The sequence below is a fragment of the Haliotis asinina genome, chromosome 4 (genome assembly GCF_037392515.1).
Source record: "Haliotis asinina isolate JCU_RB_2024 chromosome 4, JCU_Hal_asi_v2, whole genome shotgun sequence".
In the NCBI taxonomy this organism is placed as follows: Eukaryota; Metazoa; Mollusca; class Gastropoda; order Lepetellida; family Haliotidae; genus Haliotis; species Haliotis asinina.
The window spans coordinates 46,371,901-46,397,556 of NC_090283.1; the positions used below are offsets into that span (position 1 = coordinate 46,371,901).

Below are 25,656 nucleotides of genomic sequence, written 5' to 3' on the forward strand. Positions count from 1 at the left end.
CCTCCCCATCGCCCTGTCTCAACTGCTAGTTTGTGATTACCACATCTAAATCTGCTAAGAGCAATTCGTAAACTTCTACTTTTAATATCATACAAATACCTTTCAGGCTCTAACAGCGATTTAATGAGAGAGTAATTTGTGAGTTTACTGGTTTCACTCACAGACAGTGCCCATGTTTGCCTCCAACAATCCTGCAGCCTTTCTTTCACATTTCTAAGGAAAAGATAGGAATCTCCAACACCTTGCTGCAACCATACAACTCCAAAACCTAACATATTCAATAGATGTTTAATTCTTGAGGCCCATGTGGGTCTTCCAGCCTCATCCAACTGATGCAACATCAAGTAACAAGCCTTAGGATATCTGTTGCTGGGCATATACAAGATCTTAAGCCAGTATTTAATGGAGTTGAACATAGTGGTGACATGTAATGGATACCTTCCCAGCTCCCCATACAAGGCTGCTGCTGGAGTGTTAGAGTTAACATAGAGAAGTTTCCTGAGAAACTTACATTGAACATTTTCTATCGCCTTTATGCTTTCAAAACCCCAGATTGGAGAAACCATCCTGTCAAATAAAAACAGAGATTCTTTAATGTTAATCCTTGCCCTTTTTAAAAAGCCAAACAAGACATAAAGTGCCTTTTCTCCTTGTTGTGCTAGGGTATTCCTTGCTAAGCCCCATGAGAGTTTAGGGGTAAAGACCACACCAAGATACTTATAAGCTGACACTGTTTTAATGGCGAACCATTATAGTACCACTGTTCCTTTGTTGTCACTACATCACCCCTTCTAAACACCATAACCTTGGTCTTATCCAAATTTACCTTCATCCCATATTGACTACAAAATCTACTTAGGGTGTCTATTTGATGCTGCAGTCTTCTAACGGAGTCTCCAACACTGGCAATGTCATCTGCAAACATTAACAAAGTGATGTTATCTGCCTGCTCATTTACAAATATACCCTTGCAGTCATCAAGTCTATAAGTATCTACTAGCTCATTCATAAAAAGAGTGAATAAAAGGGGGCTAATCATACACCCCTGCCTGGTGCCCACCGTGCAATCAAAGTACTCAGACAGTGAAAACTTATTAACGACCACACATGACTTAAGCTGGCTGTACATAGATGAGATAACTGTGAAACATTTACCTTTCACACCTCGCTGTAATAAAACATATTTCATGAGGTGATGCTGAACGCTATCGAAAGCCTTTGAAAAGTCTATGAATAAACAATAGCAGCGTCCTCTTGACTTAGACAAATATTTCTGAATGAGTGATTGCAGAATAAATATATTGTCAACAGTGCTATAACCATGTCTGTAGCCAGCTTGTTCCTCATACAGCTTCGCTTCATTCTCACACCAGTTAACAAGTCTGTTATTCAATATTTTGGTAAAGGCTTTTCCTATAACCGACACCAAGGAGATTCCCCTATAATTATTCGGTTCTGCTTTTTCTCCCTTCTTATGGATAGGGAATATTATTGCTTCTGCCCATTGTGATGGGTACACACCAACATCTAGTATCTTATTAAACAACATGTGGATACATGGCATAAGTACATGACAAACAGCTTTCAAATGTTCATTCAAAATTCCATCGGGACCCGGGGCCTTTCCATTTGGCAGATTATAAATCACTGAACAGATTTCCTCAACAGTCACAGTTTTGTCTAACTCTCGAACACTTTCAGTATTAGCACTAAAGTCTGAGTGCTCCTCATCATGCTCATAATCACTGACAAATTTATGTACATAATCACTAAAGTCTGTGTCAGTTTCAAAATTATTGCTGTTGAGTAAAGCTGAAAAATGTTCATACCACTCATCAGGTGTGATTGATTCACTGCCCGACTTTCCTTGTCTGTTATAACGTTTAATGTATTTCCACACGTCCTGTGTAGTCACACCTCCCTTTCTAAACACTTCCATCACATCCGCTTTGTCCACATTGTTATATCTATCCTTCTTTCCTTTGCATGCATTCTTAAACATGTTTCTAGAAAGTGTATAATTATCTAAATCAATGTCAGAACCAGATATTCTAAACTTGTCTAAACACTTATTTTTCCCACTTTTGAGAATCTCACATTCCTGATCCCACCATGGGGGCTGTCTAAGTGACTTTCTCTCACCCCTTGTGCCTGGTTTCATACCACATGTAATAGCGCACTCACAGATAACACTGCACAAATTATTAACAGCAGCATCAGTGTCATTATTTTCGAGATTATTCACAAATGCCTCATGCACTTTACTTAATTCACTACCAATGGAGTCAATGTAGGACTGGCTCAAGTGAGGTTTCCAGGTGAGTCTGTTCCATGATCTGAGTTGTTGACCAGTGCTGTATGAAGACACCTGTGAGGCTATGGTGAGTGACCTACCAAAAGAGTTCACCACATTGTCCTTCGATACCCTTCTAATATCAAACCAGTCAGTTTCATACTCAGCATCTATATAAGTAATGTCATCATCTATTATAAAGTCCTGCTCATGTCCAACTCTAGCATTTAGATCACCTATTACAGCGATCTGAGTATTGTCACCATATTCAGCCTTAATAGACTCCAGTTGGCTCCTCAGAATCTCAATCCCATTTACCTCATCTACAGTTTTATAGAAAGTCGAGTTTTCTGGAGGAATATAGTTAAAGCACAGCACTGTTTTCACGTCAAATATGCGTGAATGATCATCGACCAATAAAAATATGCCATTTGTGCAGCCTATGCATAACCGCCTGAGCATGGGTGCAAAGGTCTTCCGAATGTAGACACATAAGCCTCCAGCTACTCTGCCTGAGCCTGAATACAGTCTCGCCAGACCGTGGTGCACATATCCAGGTAACAAATCTGAGAATTCAGTGTCTGTCTTACTAAAAGTTTCATACAGCCCAATGATGTCATATTTCGTCAACATATCTACAATGTCACTATTTACAAACTTTTTCAAACCACGAACATTCCATGAGAATATCTTTAAACTTCCAAAGTTAAAAGTACATGTACTCTGGCCTTGACCACACCCCTATTCTTCCATCCATTCAGGTAGGGCTTTCCCATCTTTGGCACATATTCCTGTTTCCATGTCATACGTGAAGATTCTGTCGGCAATCACTGTGGTGTCATAACGCATAAACATTTTCACTGATTCGTCATAATGAAGGCGAGCATTCTCCAGATAGGGATACAGCAGTTTGCGTTTATTCCGTACCAGTTCACTGTAGTCTTCCTTCAAGATGATTGTTTGTTCACCATCCTCACGCTTTTTCTTCCTGTATTCACTAAGCGCCTGTTGTTTATGTTTGAACCTCAAAAACTCAACACATATTGGCCTGGGCTTACCACTACTGTTCTTTTTACCCAACCTGCGTGCACTTTCGATCGGCAGTTCGTCGTCACTTGTGGCGTTTTCTATCTTAAGCTCCTGCTCTAAGAAGTTCCTTACTTTGACTTGCGTATCTGTCCACAATTCCCTTTCGTCTTCTTTTAGTCCCATTATAATGACATTATTTCTTTTAGATGAATCTGCAAGCTTGCTAACCTTTTCGAAGGGGGGTCCCTAACCCTAAGGATCTAGAAGGGGGGTGTCCCTAACCCTAAGGATCTAGAAGGGGGGGTCCCTAACCCTAAGGATCTAGAAGCGGGGGTCCCTAACCCTAAGGATCTAGAAGTGGGGTCCCTAACCCTAAGGATCTAGAAGGGGGGGGTCCCTAACCCTAAGGATACATCAGCGCGGTAAAGTGAGACAGTTCAGTAGCTCTACAGCGCGCTATCACTATAGCGCGCTCATTAGCGAGCGCTCAGCAGTCCCGGGTCGCGCGCCCGGTAAACTGCACTCTAGCCACCTTTTCCTTAAGTACCATATTTTCCTTTCGCACTGCCCTCAGATCCTGAGTTTCCTCGTAGCAATGCCGACTTCACGCCGGATGTTTTCAAGCGATTTGTCGAATTTTAACTCCAGTCGTTGGAGAGTTCCCATTATGTCAGCTAAGCTAGGTTCTGTCGAGTTACCTCCCTTTTCGCTGTTGTAAGGTAATTTACTTTGTGTAGAACCTTTCTTTGTCGTTTGGTCAGACGATCTAAGATCTGGGCCAGGGATTTGTTCGACTGAGCCACAAATTACAATCAATATGCAGCACAGAAATGTCAGCCTAATGAGCAACCCGACTGGGACAGGCCTGCGATAATGGCTGCAGTCTGTCATAGCTGATTTCCCTGCCCTGGTCGCAAAAAAACAGTCCAATTCTCACCCGCCACTGCTCCAAATGCATCCCCATTTTCTCTGGAGGTCCTCCAATGCTAGTTTGGCCACTTCGACTATGTTCTATGTGGTTTGCTTTAAATTTTCTGTGATAAAATGGAATTTTAGTCGGAGCACTTAAACACTTGACTTGTCGTGACTCGACCTTGACCTCCTCCTCCAAGGTCCATCTTCAAGCAATAAGGAAAACCATGATAGCGTATTGAGTACTTGTGTTTTCCTTGGCTTGGTCATCTCCTCCGTTACCCCCTCCCCCGAATCCACACCCCACTATGGCGTGTAGGACTTGGCTCGGTGGATAAAAAGGGACTCCTATAACCCCATATACCCCTAATCACAATGCTATAATTTGTCCGGTTTTGTGTATTCTGTGATATTGTATAGAGCTGGTGAAGTGTTAATCAAGGCAATATTTTGCTTGCTAAACGAACCAGATTCTTTGAGAATGCAAATGTGCTTTGCAAAATTGAAATACAGCATGCACACTATAACTAAATTGGAAGGAATATAGTGCCGGACAAGGTTTTCCAGAGCACATGCACATAAATGTCTATGTCTTTCAAAGACTAATATGTGCAAGTCTTGCAAAAGGACAAAGCAGGTATGCTTGACAAAATTCTTGCATAGGAGGTTTATAACACCAAAACCAACTGGTCAGCTCGACGCCTTCTAAAACAATCAATTCGAGATTTCCTTTGAATGTGAGATATTTGGCTGCGCGTCTTGCGCAATCAGTCTTTTTCATCCATACACACTCACGAACACCTGTTCATTTCAAAGCTGGTGTCACCTAATGACCTAATGTGATCCATGGATGAATTGTGTATATGACAAGTAAAATACACTTGAAAGTGGCAGCTGTTTTATTCCAATAAACAAGACCAGCGGACGAGACACGACATTTTCGGCGCAAATTGTCGTAGGCGCTTTGCGGAAATTACCTAAGTGAAGGCGGAGAAACAGAAAGCGTCATCGTTCCGCTCAGTTTTCATTGTCTTTGCGAGTTATGCTGAGATACTCAACAAACTGAGATAAAAGTCAGTATGATGAAAAAATGGAAATCCACTCACTCCACGGGGTAGTCCTGTAAGTTAAATCTTTGTTTTGGGTCAAGGTCAAAATCGTTTGGTGTAGGGACAACGGTGTTGTTTTAAGGGATTAGACACGGGTTTTCTCAAAAAAAAGGTAAAATGTGTATAAAATGGACTTTCAGTTCACTCATTCCATTAGTAATGAGTTATTTAGTTTCCTGATAAAATTGCTTGCAAGGTGAATGTTGGAAATGACAGTTTTCATTATCATTTTAACAACTTCAGTTATGGTAAATGCGCTGCTATACTTCACGTTTCGTCCTACTTATTTTACGGGAAGACACCTTTGTGTAAACGGTTATATGTTCATTTTGAGTATCGTGAAAAGGGAGAATGTGTCTCGTGAAAATGAATTTTGAAAGACTGCAGATCAACAGTTCCAGCTGTCTCAACAACATAATTTCAAAAAATACTTAGAGACCACAATCACTAATGCCAAAGTAAATCTTTTCGACCGCAGCAAAAGTAGTGAAAGTTATTTAAAAAATAAAAAAGTAAACGCAAAATCAATCTTGATTATATTACGTATTCCTCATAGCCCAATATAAAGATTACACATTAATAGTATGGATACTTTAATCTATAGTTTAAACTAATCTCCTCAAGTAATCGTGACTGGATTGGCAAGCATAAACATGCATATCAATGCCACTCCATACCAATAATATAATTTTATAACATACATGATAACAACACTTCATGTTCCCCTCGTCAAACGTCAGGATAAATTTACAGTTATCAATGCAGACTAGCAGGGCCACTAGCAGTAAAAAACAAAACAAAACAAAAACAAATAAATCAATAAATCTAAACAAATAGATGGAATACTAAAAACCACCAAAATATGCATGCCCCATTAAAAAGGATAGAGTGCTAAAGTGGCAAACCGGTAAAATATGCCAAGATTCAAACTCAAAACTATACAATCGTATTTTACTCGATAAATGAGAATGGTCTCAATGTCATAATGTGGGTAGTTACAGAATCAAAGCAAAATATTGTACATATGTGTATCATAAAATGATAATTTATCAACTGAATAATACGTAAAAATACTCTTATGATATGTATAACATCGCATTTTAGTAAAAAGTTGCATGCGTTGAGCGTTGATGTTTCACAGATTAATGGAAGAGGTAGAAAAGAACACCCAGACTTGGGAACATGGGAGCAGAGAAACGCCATGGTTCAGTGGTTTCAGCTATACGGCCTTCTGCGCTCTCTGCTCAATATATTAAAGGTCACATGCAATAAAAAAATCAAACATAATTAAAACACAATTATCGCTTATTCATGACATCTAATATACATCGCTGCTTGTTAAAAAAAACAAATAAACAACATTATAAGCGTACAATCGCGATTCAAAAGTGCACTATTTTGTACTTGAGCTTACTTCCCTCAAAACGAAGCCCTCGGGAGACCGAACCCAGTGATAGCGGGTGGCTGTGCACTCAAGGGTAACGACGACTTCCGATTGGCTGATTCATTTGCTTATACGCTGAGGGCTCATTGAGTGTACAGAAAGAGGATCTGTTTGATGGGCCTTTTATAGGTATGGCTAGTCACAAGAAGGTAAGATTCTTTAGGGATAACAACTTCTTTTATTGTACTTGATGCATCATTTCAGCATGGATTCATAAACCGTTGTCAAACAAAATCATTTACACAAGAATAAGTTGTTATCCCTAGAAAATGTATATAGAGATGTTGGGTTGTGTAAATACACGTTCTCTGAATCTGAGTTCGATCAAATCAAAAATCATCTCAGCAGAGATGTTGAACTACTGCGTGACTGGATAGTGTCATTCGTCCAAGTGCAAAGCAGGACTTGAAAGAGTTTGCACCAGTTTCCGTCAAATCCAGTCATCCGAAAAAATGGCTATAGTTTGTTTGCAACCCACAGACATAAAAACATGTCATGTATAAAAGTACCACACGTGCCTAATTACATAATGTGGCAGAGACTGGACTCGGGTGCACGAGTCATAAATCAACTTATTTTCTTCATGTTGTATAGTCTGATAGGTGTTAAGTTCAAATTGCATGTGGTCAATGACATACAGGTGTCAATAAACCAGACATTGAGCTTTCTCTGTGACAGAGGCTGCTTACTACAATCAACAAGTTTTTTTTATGTAACGAGTAGATTATTTACGTAATACTTGTTTGTATACACAACCAAGACTAGACTACTGCTCACGACCTCATACTCCGAGCATGCATACTGTTTCAAGCTCCGCCAACCTATTCACTGCGCATGCCTTAAGGGCGCAGCGCAACACAGCTGTTGAAACCAGTCCCCCCCCCCCCCCCCCAGCGCTGGGGGGAGTTTAGTAAATCGTTTGAACTCCGATTTCGCGGGCTTTTTTTCATCGCGTTTTTTTCAACTTTATAGACTAAATTGACACTTTTCATGATCTGTTTCGGTAAGTGCATACCTAAAGGTATCACAATCTGCAAAGTTGTTTTATGTTGCATGTAAACTTAAAGGATGGTGATGTAGATGAAGTTTACGCAGGAAAAGTAGGTGGTGTGGGTATACTACGTCAACAGGCAGCTGTGCAGTCAACCAGATAGTTTGTCGTTTTAACCAGTCTGACAATTGTTATGTCTGACCAGGGAGACAATAACATGCTGATGTTAACACATGTGATCTAACGATAGTTTTGCGTTCTTTAACATGTCTTGGAAGGGATGGCCGTGGTGTATCATTTATTCTTTCATTCATTCACATATGTACTTCTTTCTTTTATTATTTCTTTCATTCATTTACATATACTTCTTGCTCTTCATTCATTCATTCATTCATTCATTCATTGTAAGATTTCGACTGATACAGTAAAGTGGCTGAAGTACTGTTAAACGCAGCCGAAGTTGCGATGGACACGAACCAGATCACTGTGTGCATTGGAGCATGAAGAGGCGCATACTAATTAGTACAAATGGTAAAGAAAACAAGCGAGTGACCTATCCCTGTTGTAGATTATTTCTGGTCTGACAAATAGGAGAATACCATATAAAACCTCGGACGAAGAAAAGCGGGGACGGGCAAATTACTAAAAATGGAGACCACACTATTGAAACGAAACATGCTAACCTGGGTTGGTACACTTAAAACTACTAGATAGGTACATTTGGCGAATGCCAGTGGGATTGACAAGACATATTTCAATTCAGTTTAAAGATCTCACAACACTGTATATTAATGTGTCCCAGCATAGTCACTGAAGTTCGGTCACTCTTGATTAGGGCTTTCACAAATAACTTCAACTTCATAGATATAGCTTGAATTTTGCTATATTTATAGAATACCTTCAGGCTTCGATTGACTGATGTACAGGCTTCAACTTATGTACAGGCTTCAACTGATTGGTGTGCAGGCTTGTGTTGATTAGGTTAACGAGTTACAGGTAAAGATGTTTGGATAAAGATTAGTCACTGAGGATAAGGTGGTTCCATACATTGGTTAAGTGAACACCTCCGTGTCTGTTGATTGAGGGCTTGTTCCGCTTGATTGCAATGGCTTCTAGGAGCTTCCGTTTTTTTAAGTCAGTGGCGTTCCTAACTAATGTCCTGGTGTTGTCCCAAACAATCTTGTGATTGGGGTTGTGCATGATGTGTTCACATACGGCAGACTTCTGATCCAAATTTTGAACTGATGTTTTGTGCTCTATTAACCTGATAGTCATTGGTCGACCAGTTTCACCAATATATGTCTCTTTACAACTACATTGGATCTGGTAGATGTATCCTGCTGGATTGTTGCATTTAGGTGTTGTTGGCCCGCGTCCATTAGCTGATAGTAGCGGTTGGTGTCGCTACGGAAGGTGACGTCTTTTCCTGTTGTTTTCTTGATGAGACGGCTGATGCGATGACTTATCTGGCCATGGTATGGTATGTTAATTCTGATGGGGGAAGGTTCTGGTTTAGTTGACTTGGGAGTTTCTTTCAGGGTCTTGCTGATGGTGTTGCTGACTAGATGGGGTGGGTACTCGTTAAGGTCTTGGAAGGTTGATTTCAGGTGTTTTAATTCGCTGTGGAGGCTGGTCAGGACTGCAGAATGCTTTTGCTCTTCGTGCCAGGGTAGCTACTATGCCTTTCTTGATCTGGGGATGATGGTTGGACTGGTGATGAATGTACTGATCCGTATGTGTTGGGTTACGGTAAACACTGGTGGCTATGGATTGTTGATGTCGATGGAGAAGAATGGTATATATACCACAACCCTTTAGTTTTATCCTCACCTCACCTACAGAAGAGACTAGAATCTGTCTCGAAACGTTGTGACCTTGTATAATAAAGAAGTTGAACCATGAATCACTTTTAGTTAGTCCTTATTCCTCTACAATTCCACTGTATTATACTTTTGGAAGAAACTATGGTGGGTTGATTGGGGATCTACCCCGCACCTTTTTAGAGGGTGACAAGCTATGTGCCCGAGGATGGATGTTATCAGACACATCCATATCTTCTAGTGACCCAAACTTATTAAATAATTTGATCTTGTCTGACCCTTTAGGAGCTCGATTTGGTCTTGAAGTGTCTGATCTTGATTTGATCTTTGTTGTACCTGCCTGTTTCTCATTTTTCCCTGGTTGTAATCGAAGTTGAGAAACGGGAGATTGTTGCTGAGAAAAGTTCTGGTGATCAGGAAGTCAATCTGCTGTCTGTGTAGATTCCTCAGGAGAAAGGTTTTTAGAAATGTCTGTGTTTATCCACGTCAAGTTTGTTTGACAAGCATGTGACAATCCTTAGAAAATGCTGAATGATTTCCATTGCAGTTGGCACATTTTTGGAGCTACTTTCACAATCTTCTGTTACTGAGTATTCTCAGCACAGTGAGCACATGTAACAGACAATGTGCAAGTGTTCACACCATGTCCAAACTTCTGGCATTTGAAATATCTCAGAGGATTGGGGATGCATACATCAACATTAACGCTGTAGTAACCTGCCCTGATTGATTTGGGTGGATTTGGCTCAGAAAAAGAAAACAGGTATGTGTTAGGTGAAACACTTTCATTGTTTTTTCGAGTGGAAAATCTTTTGACATACATCACACCTTGATCCTTCATTTCCGATGCAATGTCAATCTCGGTCATATCTGCAAATAGACGATCTTGGTCTCGTACAATACCTTTACTGGTGTTAGTGTTCTATGTGCAGAGACCTCAACCGGAACTCCATCAAACGTTTCAATAGGTTAGTTGCTTGCTGTTTTCTATTACATTCAAGTAATAAACATCCTAAACGCAAGTGTTTCACATCTTTAATGTCTCCTGCTATTCCATGGATACCCTTAGATATCGCAACTGGATTCAGCTTTAAAGGGGTATTATCAAGAGTCTCAAGGATCAGAAAAAGAGGCCAGTAATCAATAGATTTGGAGGGTCGCTGTTCATCGTCATCATTATCGAGTTGGCATTTCGTTTTTTTGTTTGGGGTTAGGTATTCCATGGTAAGTATATATGAATTCGTCATCCGAGCTCCCCACCCCCCACGGAGTATCACAAGGACAATGCTAAGAGCAGGCGGATTACCAGCCTGCAGCACCAAGGATACTCGGATGATATACTCAAGCAGAATAATCAGCAAGTAATTATTCCACCAGATTGGCCCATGAGCCACTGCCTTCTGGACATAGGAATCAAGGCAAGATACGAAATTTGAGCTATTCAGTCACAAAATAGACATATCATCACAAAACCATGACAGTTGACAAAAGACAAAATGGTTTATAAAAATCTATGCAGCAAAATTTACATGTACAGGGCTTAGCGTGACCAGTCAGTTGGTTGAACCGGGCCCATTCAACCTCACGTCTAGGTGAAGTAAGGATCAAAGGGGTGTGTTGAGCAAAGGGAACGCGGTCACAGGCCCCCAGTGCCCTCAACCCCCCACACTCCCGTCCTCCACCGACACAGGGCCGCAACCCACGGCAAACAGGTTGGTGGACCAAATATCCCACCGGGTCCACAACGGGGGTGCCGGCGATCTCTTGGCGTTACCCAGCACCCACCACGAGGAGGTGGCTCGCCACGGGTGCCTCATCAACATCTACTTAATCAATAATATTTAAAAGTTATAAAAAAAATATTTATCTTGGCGATCTGATAAGAATCCCTTTTTACCAGAAACATGCCATACATAGTTTTAAGATGTATCACTGTGACCAGGAGTGGGAATTGTCTTATGATTTTACAACTGCATGGACAAGGGACGGTGGTGGAGTCTTGTCGTCACATCACAGACCCGGTTCGATTTCCTGCATTGTTACCACCCGCAGCTTTGGGGTTCGGTGTATATGGGTACCTAAATCAGCTATGCTCACTCAAATCTCAGTTATCTTCAAATTGATATGCAATCTACACAATCCCCGTTATACCGCGCCGTCTGCGTTTCTGTTATAAGACACTAATGTACTGTACCTGGGTCCATAAATCCACTCTCTCGGTGTTTATTTTACCTATCAATTTACAATGTGTATTGTAAATAAAACCATATAAGTTGTGTGAATATTCCTGTTGACTTCCACGCTATACCCGTAGTAATGGTTTGTTAGGTAATTCACTGTAAGTCAAAACAAAGATCAAAAAGTCGTACTCTGTGGATTTTATGGCTATATTGTGATTGTATTACACCTTTTGAATACAAATACAATTTACTAAGCTGTAAATCCCGAGCAATGAAATTCCACTGTAGTGAGAACCTATTCATATTTTACTCATGGGTAATCACGTTCATATGTTGTAGGCACCTGTGGCGAGCCACTTCCTCGTGGTGGGTGCTGGGTAACGCCAAGAGCTCGCCGACACTCCCGTAGTGGACCCGGGGGGATATTTGGTCCACCAACCCGTTTGGCGTGGGTTGCAGCCCTGTGTCGGCGGAGGAAGGGATCCTGGTGGTTGAGGGCTATAGGAGCTTGAAGCCGTGTTCCTGTTGCCTAACACACCACTTTGCCCCTGACTTCACCTAGACGGGTGGTAGAACTGGTCCGGTTCTATCAATCGGCTGGTCACGCCATGCCCTGTGTATAGTAAAAGTTTTTTGCACACTCAACTACTTCACTACTTCCAAAATATTAACATATTTAATGCCTAGAGTCCTATGCCAGAAGGCGGTGGCTCATGGGCCAATCTGGCAATGTTGACCTCCAAGTTCAATATGTGTCCAATCATTTGTCACGGGCAGAACCACCCTGGCTATTTGTGTCATAGTTGCCGGAGTATAGCATCCCTGTATCCCTGGTGTCGGCATCTTGGAGATCCGATGCTATTTGACATCGTCCTTGTTGACTCTCTATGGTGGGTGGGGAGTAGGGTTGCTGAATTTTTTCCTTCAATCATGGATCCCCAATCATCTGGTTCTTGGCGAAATGAAAAAAAGCGACGAATTGAAAATATTGATGAATCAACAAGAAGTGATTCTTCCAATGCTGATTACTGGGCACGTTTCTTAGTGATTGAGGCAACAGACAATCTTCCTATTAAATTAAACCCCTTTGCCATTTCTAAGGCTGTTTCAGGTATTTGTGGAGAGGTTCGCAATGTCACCCGTCTTCGTAGTGGCTCACCTCTGGTGGAATGTGCACGGAGACACCGATCTCTAAATCTTTTATCTATCAAAACATTTGCCAATATTGAGGTTGCTGTGTCCGTGCACAGAACATTAAATTCCGCGGCATTGTTCGGGACAGGGCTTGCTGCCTGTCTGACATGTCAGAACAAGACATAGTAACTGAACTTCATGATCAGGGAGTCACAGCTGTAAAACGGTTCACCGTCAAGAAAGAAGGAATCAGTGTCAATACCAATACATATCTCTTGACGTTTGCTCGTGCATCCTTACCACCTTCAATCAAAGCAGGGTATTTCAATATTGGAGTGGACGTGTATGTCCCCACCCCAGCCCGCTTCGCTGCTTTAAATGTCAGAAGTTCGGTCATGGGGTTAGTTCTTGTCGTGGTTCGGCTGTATGTCATCGTTGTGGTGAACAACATGATAATACAGACTGCAACAATGAGTTCAAATGCGCAAACTGTTCTGGATCTCATGCTGCTACATCAAAATCTTGTCCTGTTTGGCATGAGGAGTCCAAAATAATGAAACTTAAATGTAAAAGGAATATTTCATACTTTGACGCAAAAAGACTGTTGACAGCTGAAACCACACCTCCATTAAATAAGACCTACTCTGCTGCCGTCACTCACGCTGTTATGACATCTCCTGTAAGTTGTCAGACAGACTTGACATGGGTTAAGTCTGCAAAACCCATTACCTTATCCTCAGTTGCAAAACCATCTTCCCCAGTAACTCAATCTACATCTGGATCACAGACTGAGAGACAGCCTGAGCCCAAATCACAATCGTCTGACAAACAGACCGACAGTCAAAAACAGAAAGGAAAAAAATTAAATAGAAAATCAATTCCCATCATCCCTTCATCTTCAGAAGTTCCTGTAGAAAACTCTTTTGGGCCTCTGGAGATGGATATCACTCTATCCTCACAGGACAGCAGGAGGAATTTACCCTCCACACATTCGCGTGGAAGATCACCAATTGAGCCACCATGGACCAGTCCAATCTATTGCAATGGAATTGTAGAGGACTAAAAACTAATTTCAACGAGGTACAATTGCTGATACAGGACTTTCAGCCATCTACACTATGTCTCCAAGAGACATATCTTAAAAATACAGATACTTTGAATTTGAGACAGTACAGCGCTTATCATTCTTTTTCTCCTCCGCGAGATCGGGCTACTGGAGGCGCTTCTATTCTCGTTCATCAAAGCGTAATACATAGCCCTGTTACTCTAAAAACAAACCTTCAAGCAGTTGCTGTTCGCCTGACTTTACACATTGCTTTGACTTTGTGCAGTTTGTATATCCCTCCATCTTCCAATATTTGTCAATCAGATCTTCAAAGTCTGTATGATCAGCTCCCCAAACCATGTATTATTATTATTGGGGACCTCAACGGACACAATCCATTATGGGGAAGTGACCATACTAATAATAAAGGCAAAATCCTTGAGGAATTCATTTCCGATAATAATTTGTGTATTTTCAATGATGACTCAGCTACTTATTTACATCCAGCTACGGGAAAATACTCTTCCCTGGATTTACCACTAGCTGATTCCAACTTATACAATGAATTTGACGGAACTTTGCTAGGGCTGATTGGTCATTATATCAGATACTGTGTGCTGAACACTTGAAGCATGATCTTTTTAAGAACAGTGAAGATCCAATACAGTCTTTTTCAGATATACTAAATGCCATTGCAGACAAAACAATTCCTAAGTCCTCTGCAATTCCACATATTCGTAAACCATGGTTTACTGACGAGTGTAAACAGGCCAGAAAATGTAGGAAGAAAGCCGAAAAATATTTTCGCAAACATCCTACAGTTCATAATCAACACCGTTCAAGTCAAAATTACTAACGCAACGGCTAGACGTGCTTTTAAACAAAGTAAACGTCAGTCTTGGCGAAATTATGTTTCCAAAATAAATTCACGCACACCAATGTCAAAGGTGTGGCATATGGTCCAAATCTACTATGCATCATCTGAAGGACGGGGATACCATATTAACTAATAAAACTGACATAGCAAATAAACTTGGCGCAACTTTAGCCAAACATTCATCTTCATCAAATTATGTCCCTGAGTTCCAAAAGTATCAGAAACAAGAGGAAAAGAAAAGAATCAATTTTAACTCAGACAATGGTGAAGACTATAACGAATTATTTTCGTTGCATGAGCTCCATACTGCCCTTGAGCAAGCTCATGATACAGCTACAGGAACCGATAATATTCACTATCAACTCCTAAAGCATTTGCCCGAATCATGTTTAGAAGTCCTTTTAGGAATTTTTTATCAAATATGGACGTCGGGGAATTTCCCAACTTCATGGCGTAATGCCATTGTTGTCCCTATTTCAAAGCCTGGCCGGGATCATACTGATCCATCTAATTACAGACCAATATCTCTAACGAGTTGTGTCTGTAAAACCATGGAACGTATGGTGAATAATAGATTAACTTGGTATCTTGAAACCAATAACATTATAACAAATATTCAATGTGGTTTCAGGAAAAATCGTAGTACCACTGATCACTTTGTACGTTTAGAATCCTTTGCTAAAAATGCTATAGTTAATACACAGCATGCTGTATCAATTTTCTTTGATCTTGAGAAAGCTTATGATACGACCTGGAAGCATGGTATTTTACAGGATTTACATGATTTTGGTTTGAGAGGCCGTTTACCTCTTTTTATATCACAGTTTTTACAAGACCGGCAATTTCAAGTCCGCGTGGGTTCTACCCTGTCTGAACATTATAATCAGGACCAAGGTGTTCCACAAAGGAGTATTTTGTCTGTTACTTTATTTAGCATTAAAATCAACAGTTTATCCAAAGTTTTAAATGATTCGATTGGCGGATCACTTTTTGTAGATGATTTTAATATTTCCTGTCGTGGTAAAAATATGCGTACTATTGAGAGGCAACTGCACTTATGCTTACATAAAATTAACAAATGGTGTCTTGAGAACGGTTTCAAATTTTCTAAATCAAAAACTAATTGTATACACTTCTGTAGACGATATAAACCACCTAAAGACCCTGAACTGTTTCTAAATGGCACTGCTATTAAAGTTGTTAAAGAGGCCAAGTTCTTGGGATTGATTTTTGACTCACATTTAACGTTTCTTCCCCATATCAAATCCCTTAAGACTAAATGACTGAAGGCACTTGACTTGTTGAAAATCATTTCTAATTGTAAGTGGGGAGGAGACCAAGCTACCCTCCTACAACTTTATCGATCATTGATCCGTTCGAAACTTGATTACGGCTCCATCATATACGGTGGAGCCTGTAAAAGCAACCTTAAACTTCTTGATTGTGTCCATCACCAAGGTTTAAGACTTTGACTTTGATCTTTCCGAACTTTACCCGTTGACAGCCTTTACATTGAGGCATCTCTTACACAACGTCGTATAAAATAATCCTTACAGTACATTACTAAATTATCCTCTAATGAATCTAACCCTGCATATAAATGTGTGTTCAATCCACTTTATCAGGATTTGTACGACAAGAAGTCTTCTCTTGTTCCACCTCTCGGACACAGAATTAAACCATTTCTTTCTTTGGCCGGCATTAAGCTGGAAAACATAGCTCCCTCCCGTCTTCTTTCTTCTCCTCCTTGGCAGTTAGTTCTTAACTTAACTCCTTGACAGTTAACTTCTTTAAAAAAATCCGAAACTAATGAATTACAATATAAGCAAGAATATAATGAATTAAGAAGTAAATACAGCAATTACAAACCCTTATTTACATATGGTTCCAAGGGCGGTGGTGCAGTAGCTTGTGCCACTGTCATTGGATCCAGAACAATATCTTCTAGAATTCGAGATAACAGTTCTATTTTTACTGCAGAAGCAAACGCCATATTAACGGCTGTCAAATATATTCAAAGACACCCTATACATAAACAATATATAATCTATTCAGACTCTCTTTCTTGCCTTCAGGCGATTAAAAATATTTCTTGTAAACATCCACTTTTAATTGAAATCATTGAATTGTATAATGATCTTGCTACTGGCCAATACGATATCGTCTTCTGTTGGTTACCCAGTCACGTTGGCATTTTGGAACACACTGGCTGACCTTGCTGCAAAAGCAGCACTCAACAAATCTGTGACACCACTTCTTATTCCATACACTGATTATAAAGCAATCATTAGGTCTTACATCCATGATCTGATGCAGAAGAGGTGGGACACCCAAGTAGGTATCAACAAATTACATGAAATAAAGCCGTATATTGGATACACCTACTTGGGTTGTCAGTCAAGATTTGAAGAGGTCATTATGCGACGATGTCGTATTGGCCACACTAGATTTACATATGAATATTTGCTTAAAGGTGAGGATCCTCCTTTTTGTATCCCTTGCGATGAAAGAATCACAGTCAAGCATGTCTTGCTTGACTGTATGGAATATTCCATCACAAGGGATAAGTATTTCAGATCAAGAACTATGAATGATCTTTTTAGTAATGTTAGTGCTCATTTAGTCATTGCGTTTTTAAAAGAATTAGACCTGTTACATAACTTGTAAATAGATAAATATTTTATGATTGGAAGTTGAATTAGCAACTGAGATTGTTAGTGGCTGTATCCTCGAAGGGGGCCGTGCCGTAAAAGTATTGTCCTCCTGAGAGTGTACGTAAGTCCCAAAACAGTTGAACTCATGTTTAATCTTCCAATTTTTTTAGTCGTAGAATATGTGTCATTTTAAATTGTCGCTAATTTTGCATACAGTCGCCATCAGCCGAGGGGATGGTGTAAATACAGCTAGGGACCATGCAGGTAGCAAAGGCACTGTAAGTCCCCATGGTGCCTAGTATGGTGATCTACCTTCGGTTGTTGGCGATTTATGGCCTGTTTTAATATTGTACTGTCCAAATAGTGATACTATTATTTTTTAAGTTTCAACGCTAGTTTTGAATACTAACTGTGATAATCTAGGGGTTTTCCTGTCCTTCGTAGACAGGTTCTTCATAATATGCTCATATATTTGGTTTTTAATGTCACATACGTTCTCGTCACGATATGGCTGCAATATTGCCGACGTGACGTTAAATATTAACTCACTCACTCACTCACTCATATGTTGTAGGTATAACTCTAAAGTATGACGAAGACAGAGCCAATCTCGACTATGTCCACATCAACACAGAAGGAAATCTGGTCAACAAGAAGTCGGACACCAGACCTGCAGGAGAGGGAAGACTGAAGAAGTACAAGGGCACACGCAGCACTGACCCCCTCCCCAAGGACGGCTGTCCCCAGTACTGGGAAGTAGAGAACAAAGTCAATATCCACAAACCACTTTCAGACAACTGTCTTATCCTGGAGATTGGAGTATGCAGGGAGGAGCAAAAGGACGTGAGTCATGTGATGGGTAGACGTCCTTACTCCTACTGTATGAACGTCTCCCACTGTTCTACACACGGCGGGATATGCAGGGAGATATGGAAGGAGGGGAAGTATGTACAGTGTCTGCCTGACACTCTCCCTAACACAGCAGGGTTATCACACACACTACATTACGGTGTTGTCTATGATGGCGCCAGGAGGAAGATTATCTTCATTGACGTGGAGGAGAAGGTAGTCGTGTCGACGTTGGACAATGTAAACTGTAGTAAACCACAGTGGCCCACCTTCGGGGTGTATAACACAGAGCTCCTCACTGTCGGCATGCGACTTGTAGTGGGCAGCGACATCAGCATGACGGAGGAGAAGAAAGCGATGATTGTCAAGACGCTTTCCTGTTGAAATTCCATATTTCTATAAAAATCTCGCTACACTGAAAGTGAGACAATCACACATTGCAAGGGTGATTATATTTTCGAATCATGCCGTTACTAATGCATGAGAAAGTACATCACTCCAGTTATAAACGTAGCGGGTGACAAAGTGCAAAAACTGCAGCATTGTTTTGCAACTACAAGTGAAACCACATGCATACTTATGTTATATACCGGTCAATTGTGAACATATTTTACGGATACTACTGAATCAATCACTACTGAAGTTTCAAAACGTTGGTTCCACTTCACAGTGGAAGATACAAGAAAAGGTCTTCTGCATTTATTGAGTCGAACCCATTTGAAACTATAAATGCTTCGAAGCACAATGCTATTTTTCTTTTCAGCAGAAAATAATGGATAATGTTGACAGCTTCTTTATAGACATCAAAGCAATAATCTGGACTCCTGTGGAAATAAAAACCACTGTAAAAGATCCATTTGTTTATATCCAAGGACTAACTAGTAGTGGGGTAATAATCTGTTAATTATATCTTGTTTGCAATGTTGACAGCTTCTTTATAGTCCTCAAAGAAATAAGTTGGACTCCTATGGAAATAAGGTAGCAGTACCTCAGAAGCTTCGTGAGATCCGTTGATTGAGTGTTAAACCTATGTATCTCACCCAAGAATTATTCATTTCTAGGCCTACTTTCATAAAATAAAAATAAAAATAAAAAGACCAAACCGCCGTTGAACTGTAATTTGTGATTTCGAGATATTTCTGCTATAAGACCTCCAGCTACAAGACGATTGACCTAGAAATGAGATGTGCCAATGTTCACCTAACAACATGTTTGTTCAGGGTGCAAGATCTGTTAGTGACTAAACAACCAGGCTTTGAATTCTCGGAACAAACTTTTTAATCAAAACTCAAATTGAGCTTAACTAACTGCATTTTGTAAAATATAAAAGCCCAAACAATTTAAGTAATCTCTATCCACCAAACTCAAATTGTCTACTATTATACCGATTTCAGATCATTCTGTGAAATGTGTTTTCTCAGATTTGAGTAAAAACTAGAACTTAACTCAAAACTCACAATTAAGTTTGTTTCGAGAAATCGTGGCCAGAACCAACACCAACACTACCTCTAACAGGAACGCTACTGCTTTCACAAATACCAACACCAGGATGGGATCATCCCCATCAGCGTCAACTAAAGCTACAACAAGCTCACTACCACTGCCACTGAAAGTCGCAACAACACCAGAAACACAATCAGAACCAGCTCCACCAACGGCTTTACTGACACTAACAACGCCATATCCAACAACAAGTGCAACAGAGCAACCAGAGTCCCATATTCAGGCCGGCACAACAGGAGTCACAAGCTTGTTCCAATGACGAAGATTTTAATCAACAGGACCAAGACATCATAAGTACAATTACAAAGGCATAATTTTATACAAGATCTACCTAGCTACAACCAGTTAGATAGGACTTAGAACTGAGGCGTTCTATGACTCAAGAAGTCACCGAGACAAGTCTGCTTTGGCCACTGAATACCTGGTGTATTTATGCTGCATTTCTTAGGACCCTGGTCACAACCTTCTGACTGAGTGGTTTTGTCCATTCGTACTGTTTCAGACGTAAACACCTTGTTTGTGTCTATTGAGAGGAGCTGTGTCGATACCTTATTAGATGGACCGAGTTAACAGTTGAGCACGTGCCAGGTTCAACCCTGGGTTGAGGAGTTTATCGGCACCGTTGTAGCCGTCTGGGTATCACAACAAGATGTTTGTGACAGCCACCCGTGACCTTTTGATCTTATCGGCCGTACATGTAGATAACCAGTATAACAGTATCAGCATCATGACCAGATATTTGTGTAGATGCTGGTTGACCGTTGGTCTTATCAGCCCAGCAGATAGACCGTATCACCCATGTATTCAGTGGCCAAGCTATCACACTTCTAACGTAAACATGACTATGTTACATTCGCCCTTTTCTTGACAACATTATTCAACAGAATAATCTAAATAGGATAATCGCATCACAAAAATTCACAAAATTATCAATGCGTAGGGAAAAGATGAATACACAAAGTTATTAATGTCATTAAAAACCGTTCTGCAATCCAGTGTGGTGTCACAGTGATGAGCAACACACACAAATGTTATTGTCACTAGAATATCTCTTGGGTGTTCATTGTCACATTGAAGGATCCACGCATGAATGTGTGCTCCGATGCATTCCGACTTTGCGTTGTGCTTGTCAATGTAGGGAGACCCACGATGGCTTGTCCACTGCATCCAGTCCTCTCCAATGCCTTAGCGCCAGTCACATCTCCAGAATGCTGTCTTGATTGTGCAGCATCCAGGCTTGGATACAGCAGCCTAATCGTAGAGGGAGTATCATTCCCTCCTGTCTCTCCAGTGCCTCCTCCATGCATGAGTAGTGCAAAGGCTACCCGCTCTCTCTCCACGGAATCCGCATGGGTGACACTCTCTTGGCCCGAAGCAACCTGAGAGTGTTTTTTGAGTCTGAACTTTCTGGAAAACCAGGGCTTATATTACCTAACAATAACTACTGATATTATTATGACCACAATTACTATACCCACAAGAGACAAAATTAATTTCCAATTCCCCATTCCAAAATCCACGTTCCCAGGATCTATCTCAGATAACTCATCAACGAGCTGAGCCATAGGGAAAGACTTCATTGTACTCAAATGTTTAGGGATTTTGAGATTACTTACACTTCGAAGTTTTGCATGAAATGGTTGCCAAAGTAAAATGTCCGACATGTTTGGAGTATCAGGCAATTCTAACCAACGATCGCTGATATAAGATCTACTTTCATTGTGATAATAGGGGAGAAGGGTAAGATAATAACTGGATGCCGAACAGGTGGCATTTAGCCGAATGAAACCTAGTGGAGGCTTGATAGTAATCGTATGAGGTCTGATTATACTTGAACTACAGACAACAGTGAAATCTAGATAATCCATTGTGGTTATAAACCATCGCCCATTCTCGATATAATTGGCTCTGGGTAATATGGTTTGTGAGTATACTTCCGATTTACACAGATCCCTAATCTTATCAGGATTTTTCATAAACAGGGCTATCAAGCGTAACTGATCTTAACATCAATATCAGTCATGGTTGATTCTAACTGATATTGTGCTACCATGTTTTCTATGTCATTTCGAGATTTTGTCCGAAACAACTGGCAATGGTAAATTATGAACTATATAAATTTCGAAGCTTCTATCCAAATCAAGAAGGGGCAGTGAGGTAACTATCAAAGTTTTGTTAGCATGCAACACAGTTGAACATGTCAAGGTTTGATAGAAATTCCATAAATCCTTTACAGGATCTTCTGCCAAATTAAACTTAGGAGGTATGTGCATTTTGATATCTTTCAGAAGATTAATCAGTTCTCCAGGCTTAATTACTGTTGGAGATAGGTGAGAACTGAATATGTTCACAATAAGCCATTAATATTTGCAGAGCCTGTCTGATTTCTTCAATAGATAACTCCACTCTAAGATAGGAGGTGGTTGCCCACTCAAGATTATCAATACGGTTATTTAACTGCTGAGACACGTCGTGAACAACCTGGACACCCTGGACACATTAATGATACTTAGACCTTCCTGTACTACATGGACCAAAGTTCATTGTCCCTTTGCCAAATTCTTGATAGTAGCTTTAATTGACGTTAAGTCTGATCGAGAAACAGTCCCAAATAAGAAACTTAAGGCATCACTAATAAATGGTAATAGAGATCTTTTGGTTCTGACTAGATGATGATATTGCACAAACTGATCTTCAAGATCTTCCAAAGTATGGTTTAATCTTTTTATTTCTTTATCTAGTTTTGTAAACATACTCTTGATACCTATGCGATGCTTTTGATGACAAGAGTTAACTAGTGTCTGAACGACCAGTGCCACCTGATTGATATCTTGTCTACACTTATCTATGAATGAAGTGTATGGACTGAGGTCAATGATAAAAGTCATGAGCCACTTTGACCACATGGTAGAGATTTCATTTACCTTCTGAAATAAGACATTTTCAGAAACTAAAGTGCCACTGGTTATACCTAGCAACAAGACTACCGTGAAACACACACTCATTATCCCTATAAAAAATATAAATAACTAAAATAACCATTATCAAACAACACTTCATGGTACACCATTATCAAACAACACTAAGTCTTCATGGTACACATAAATTAGATTAAGTTTGTACTGATATATCAATGGTATTTACATATTTACACCTATTCAGAAATTATTGTGAGGCCCTACAGTAATTTCGCCACCGCTTCCAACAGTGCTTTCATTAGGTTTGCTTATCTGAGATACGGTATCTACCTCCATGTCCACAGGGGGACTAGCAGTCCATGTCTCCATCTGGTCAGAGTCAGGGCTGTCAGAGACACTATCTGTGTCAGCATATCTGTGTCTTAATCATTTGGCAAGTTCAGCCAGGGGGATATCATCCTCACTATCAGAGTCAGGCCTGACATGTCGATAACGCTTTATGATACAGGATGCAGAGCCATCGTTGATGTCACTTTCTTCTTCATCATTGCTTGACTGGGAGGAAGGAGGAACAGCATAATAGGTTCTCCGTTTTGGTCTTCCATCTTTGTCCTTTACAATGTCCCACTGATCCAGGTTTGCTACTAGCAAATGTTCTGCATGAGCCTTGGTGGTGATGCCATCCAACTGATTACAAATCATATAGGTGACAGATGACATTTGATCAATGACCCTGTAGTATGGATGTCACTTATTCTGTAATTTGCTCTTCCGCTGGTGACTTTGTAATATACTGGATCTCCAACCTTGGTCAGACTATCCTTGAGAAATTCAAAGGCTTGTTGACATTCCTTTGTCCAGAGGAACTGAACAAATTTCTTTGTCAACTTCACAATGTCTTAAACGTTCAAATACTGCCTGAATATGATTGAAATGGTCATCCTTTGATCTTGAAAGTATTAGAATGTTGTCAAGATAATAAAGCGCAAATGCATCTGTACCTTCCAATACTTGGTTCATCAATTCCATGAACACAGATGGTGCATTACATAAAGCAAAGGGCATTACTGAAAATTCAAAAAGGCTTCTGTAACAAACAAAAGCTGTTTTCTCTTTTTCATCTTTATCCATACCAACCTGCCAATATCCTGACTTCAAATCCAAGGTCGTAAAATATTGCGCATGTCCCAGTTGCGTAAGGATATCATTGATAAGCTGCAGAGGCGTCAAGATGGGACGGGTAATCTTATTTAATGCTCTAAAATCAACACAAAATCTTTTGGAACCATCTTTTTTGTATACAACTACTATTGGAAAATTCCAAGGCGATCTTGAATAATGCTGAATAATCTTGGTGTCCAGCATTTCATCAATTGCCTTGTTAACAGCCTTGCATTTATTCAAAGGAGTCCGATAAGGTCTTTGCTTGATGGAGGTGTGATTACCTGTGTCTATCTTCATGGTCACCGTATCTGTGTGTCCAAGATCTGTGTCACTTGCTGCAATTATGTTGCTAATATCCTCCCTCAGCTCTCCAGGCTGATTTGGTTAATCTGATGTCATCTTGACTGCATCCCGTGCCTCAGGGACTGTCACAAGGTTGGTAAATGGGCTATCTGAGAATCCTCCTAAGATACAACCTCTTCGTAATCGATAGGAACGGTTCGTAGTATTTACCACCATGATAGGTAAATCTCTCTGTTTACCCAACCTGATAACTGAATTGCTTACTAGTAATCCTGACTGGCCGCCAATCGAACAACAGACGGCACGTGAATGTCTTCCTCTAATGGTATGTACGTCCGTCCAACTCTTATACTTCCCAGGTCAAAGTATACACGCACCCCTGCTTCAGTCAGCCAGTCATGTCCCAGCATCATATTTCTGTTAACATTATTAACTACTATGAAGGTGTGCTTTAAAGTAGTACCTCTGAGAGAAAAATCAATATTAACTTTACCTGCTACTTCAAAAGAATTTCCATTTACACCCTCTAAGGCTATTTTCTTTCTGTCCATTTTGTATTTATCCTTAATTAAATCATAGACTCTCCTATGTATAATAGACACTTCTGCACCAGAATCCACTAGACACCTAAATTTGTGTTTTCCTATTTTAACTGTACATGAATTGGGTCATCCTGAACAATCTGCATTTCCCTCATTAGCCTCACAGTGTGGAAGATGACACACGTTTCTCTTTAAATGGCCTTGTTTATTGCAAAACCAACAGATTCTTAATTTGGGATGATTCCCTGGGAGAAATTTGTCCTGAAACATGTCGCGACTGACAGTTACATGCCGCATGCCCCTCCTTTTTGCATATATAACACTTGCTGCGGGGCCTAAAGTGGTCTATTTCCATGGGTTCAATGTTTCTCTCTTGGGGCGTGTCTACTGATTTCTTTGATCTTAAATCAAACCTAGCCCTAATGTTTTGTTCCTGTTTGACTGCTGCCACAGCATTGGCCAGACTGCGAATCCCGTAATACCTTCATTTTTAGATAATCATGGGTGAGCTCATCTATAAAAAATCCTACAAGTTGCCTTTCGATGGCTGGACCCTGATGTCCATCCCTCCCCAGGCCAGCATATGCATCCTCTGCCAAATTTAAGAGCCTCTCTCCAAACATTTGGACGCTTTTGCCTGACTTTTGTTTTAAAGTCTGTAACAACATAAAGGCATGTTGTGGATCCGTAATTTCGGGAATCAGTTTGTTAATTCCAATTTCAATTCATCCCATGTGACTCGTGGGTGATCACTGATATATCTATGGATAAAATTGCTTACTGTCCCTTTGCTGGCTTTGTATGCTACTAGCTTTATATCATTTTGCTCCGTTCCTGCCAAACTGCATATTTTTCAATTGAACTTATCCATTCCTTAAATTTTCGTTGT

At 40.3% G+C, this 25,656-nt stretch overlaps 1 protein-coding gene across 1 annotated transcript in view; it reads left to right on the top strand.

Annotated features, from left to right (window-relative positions):
- Nucleotides 1-19,432, top strand: part of LOC137281594 (uncharacterized) — a 94,636-nt gene extending 75,204 nt beyond the window's left edge. Inside the window, exon 7 of the mRNA XM_067812928.1 lies at nt 18,063-19,432. Coding sequence (XP_067669029.1) covers nt 18,063-18,721 — 659 coding nt within the window. The 3' untranslated portion in view covers nt 18,722-19,432. The remainder of the gene's footprint in view (nt 1-18,062) is intronic.
- The last annotated feature ends 6,224 nt before the right edge of the window (nt 19,433-25,656 follow it).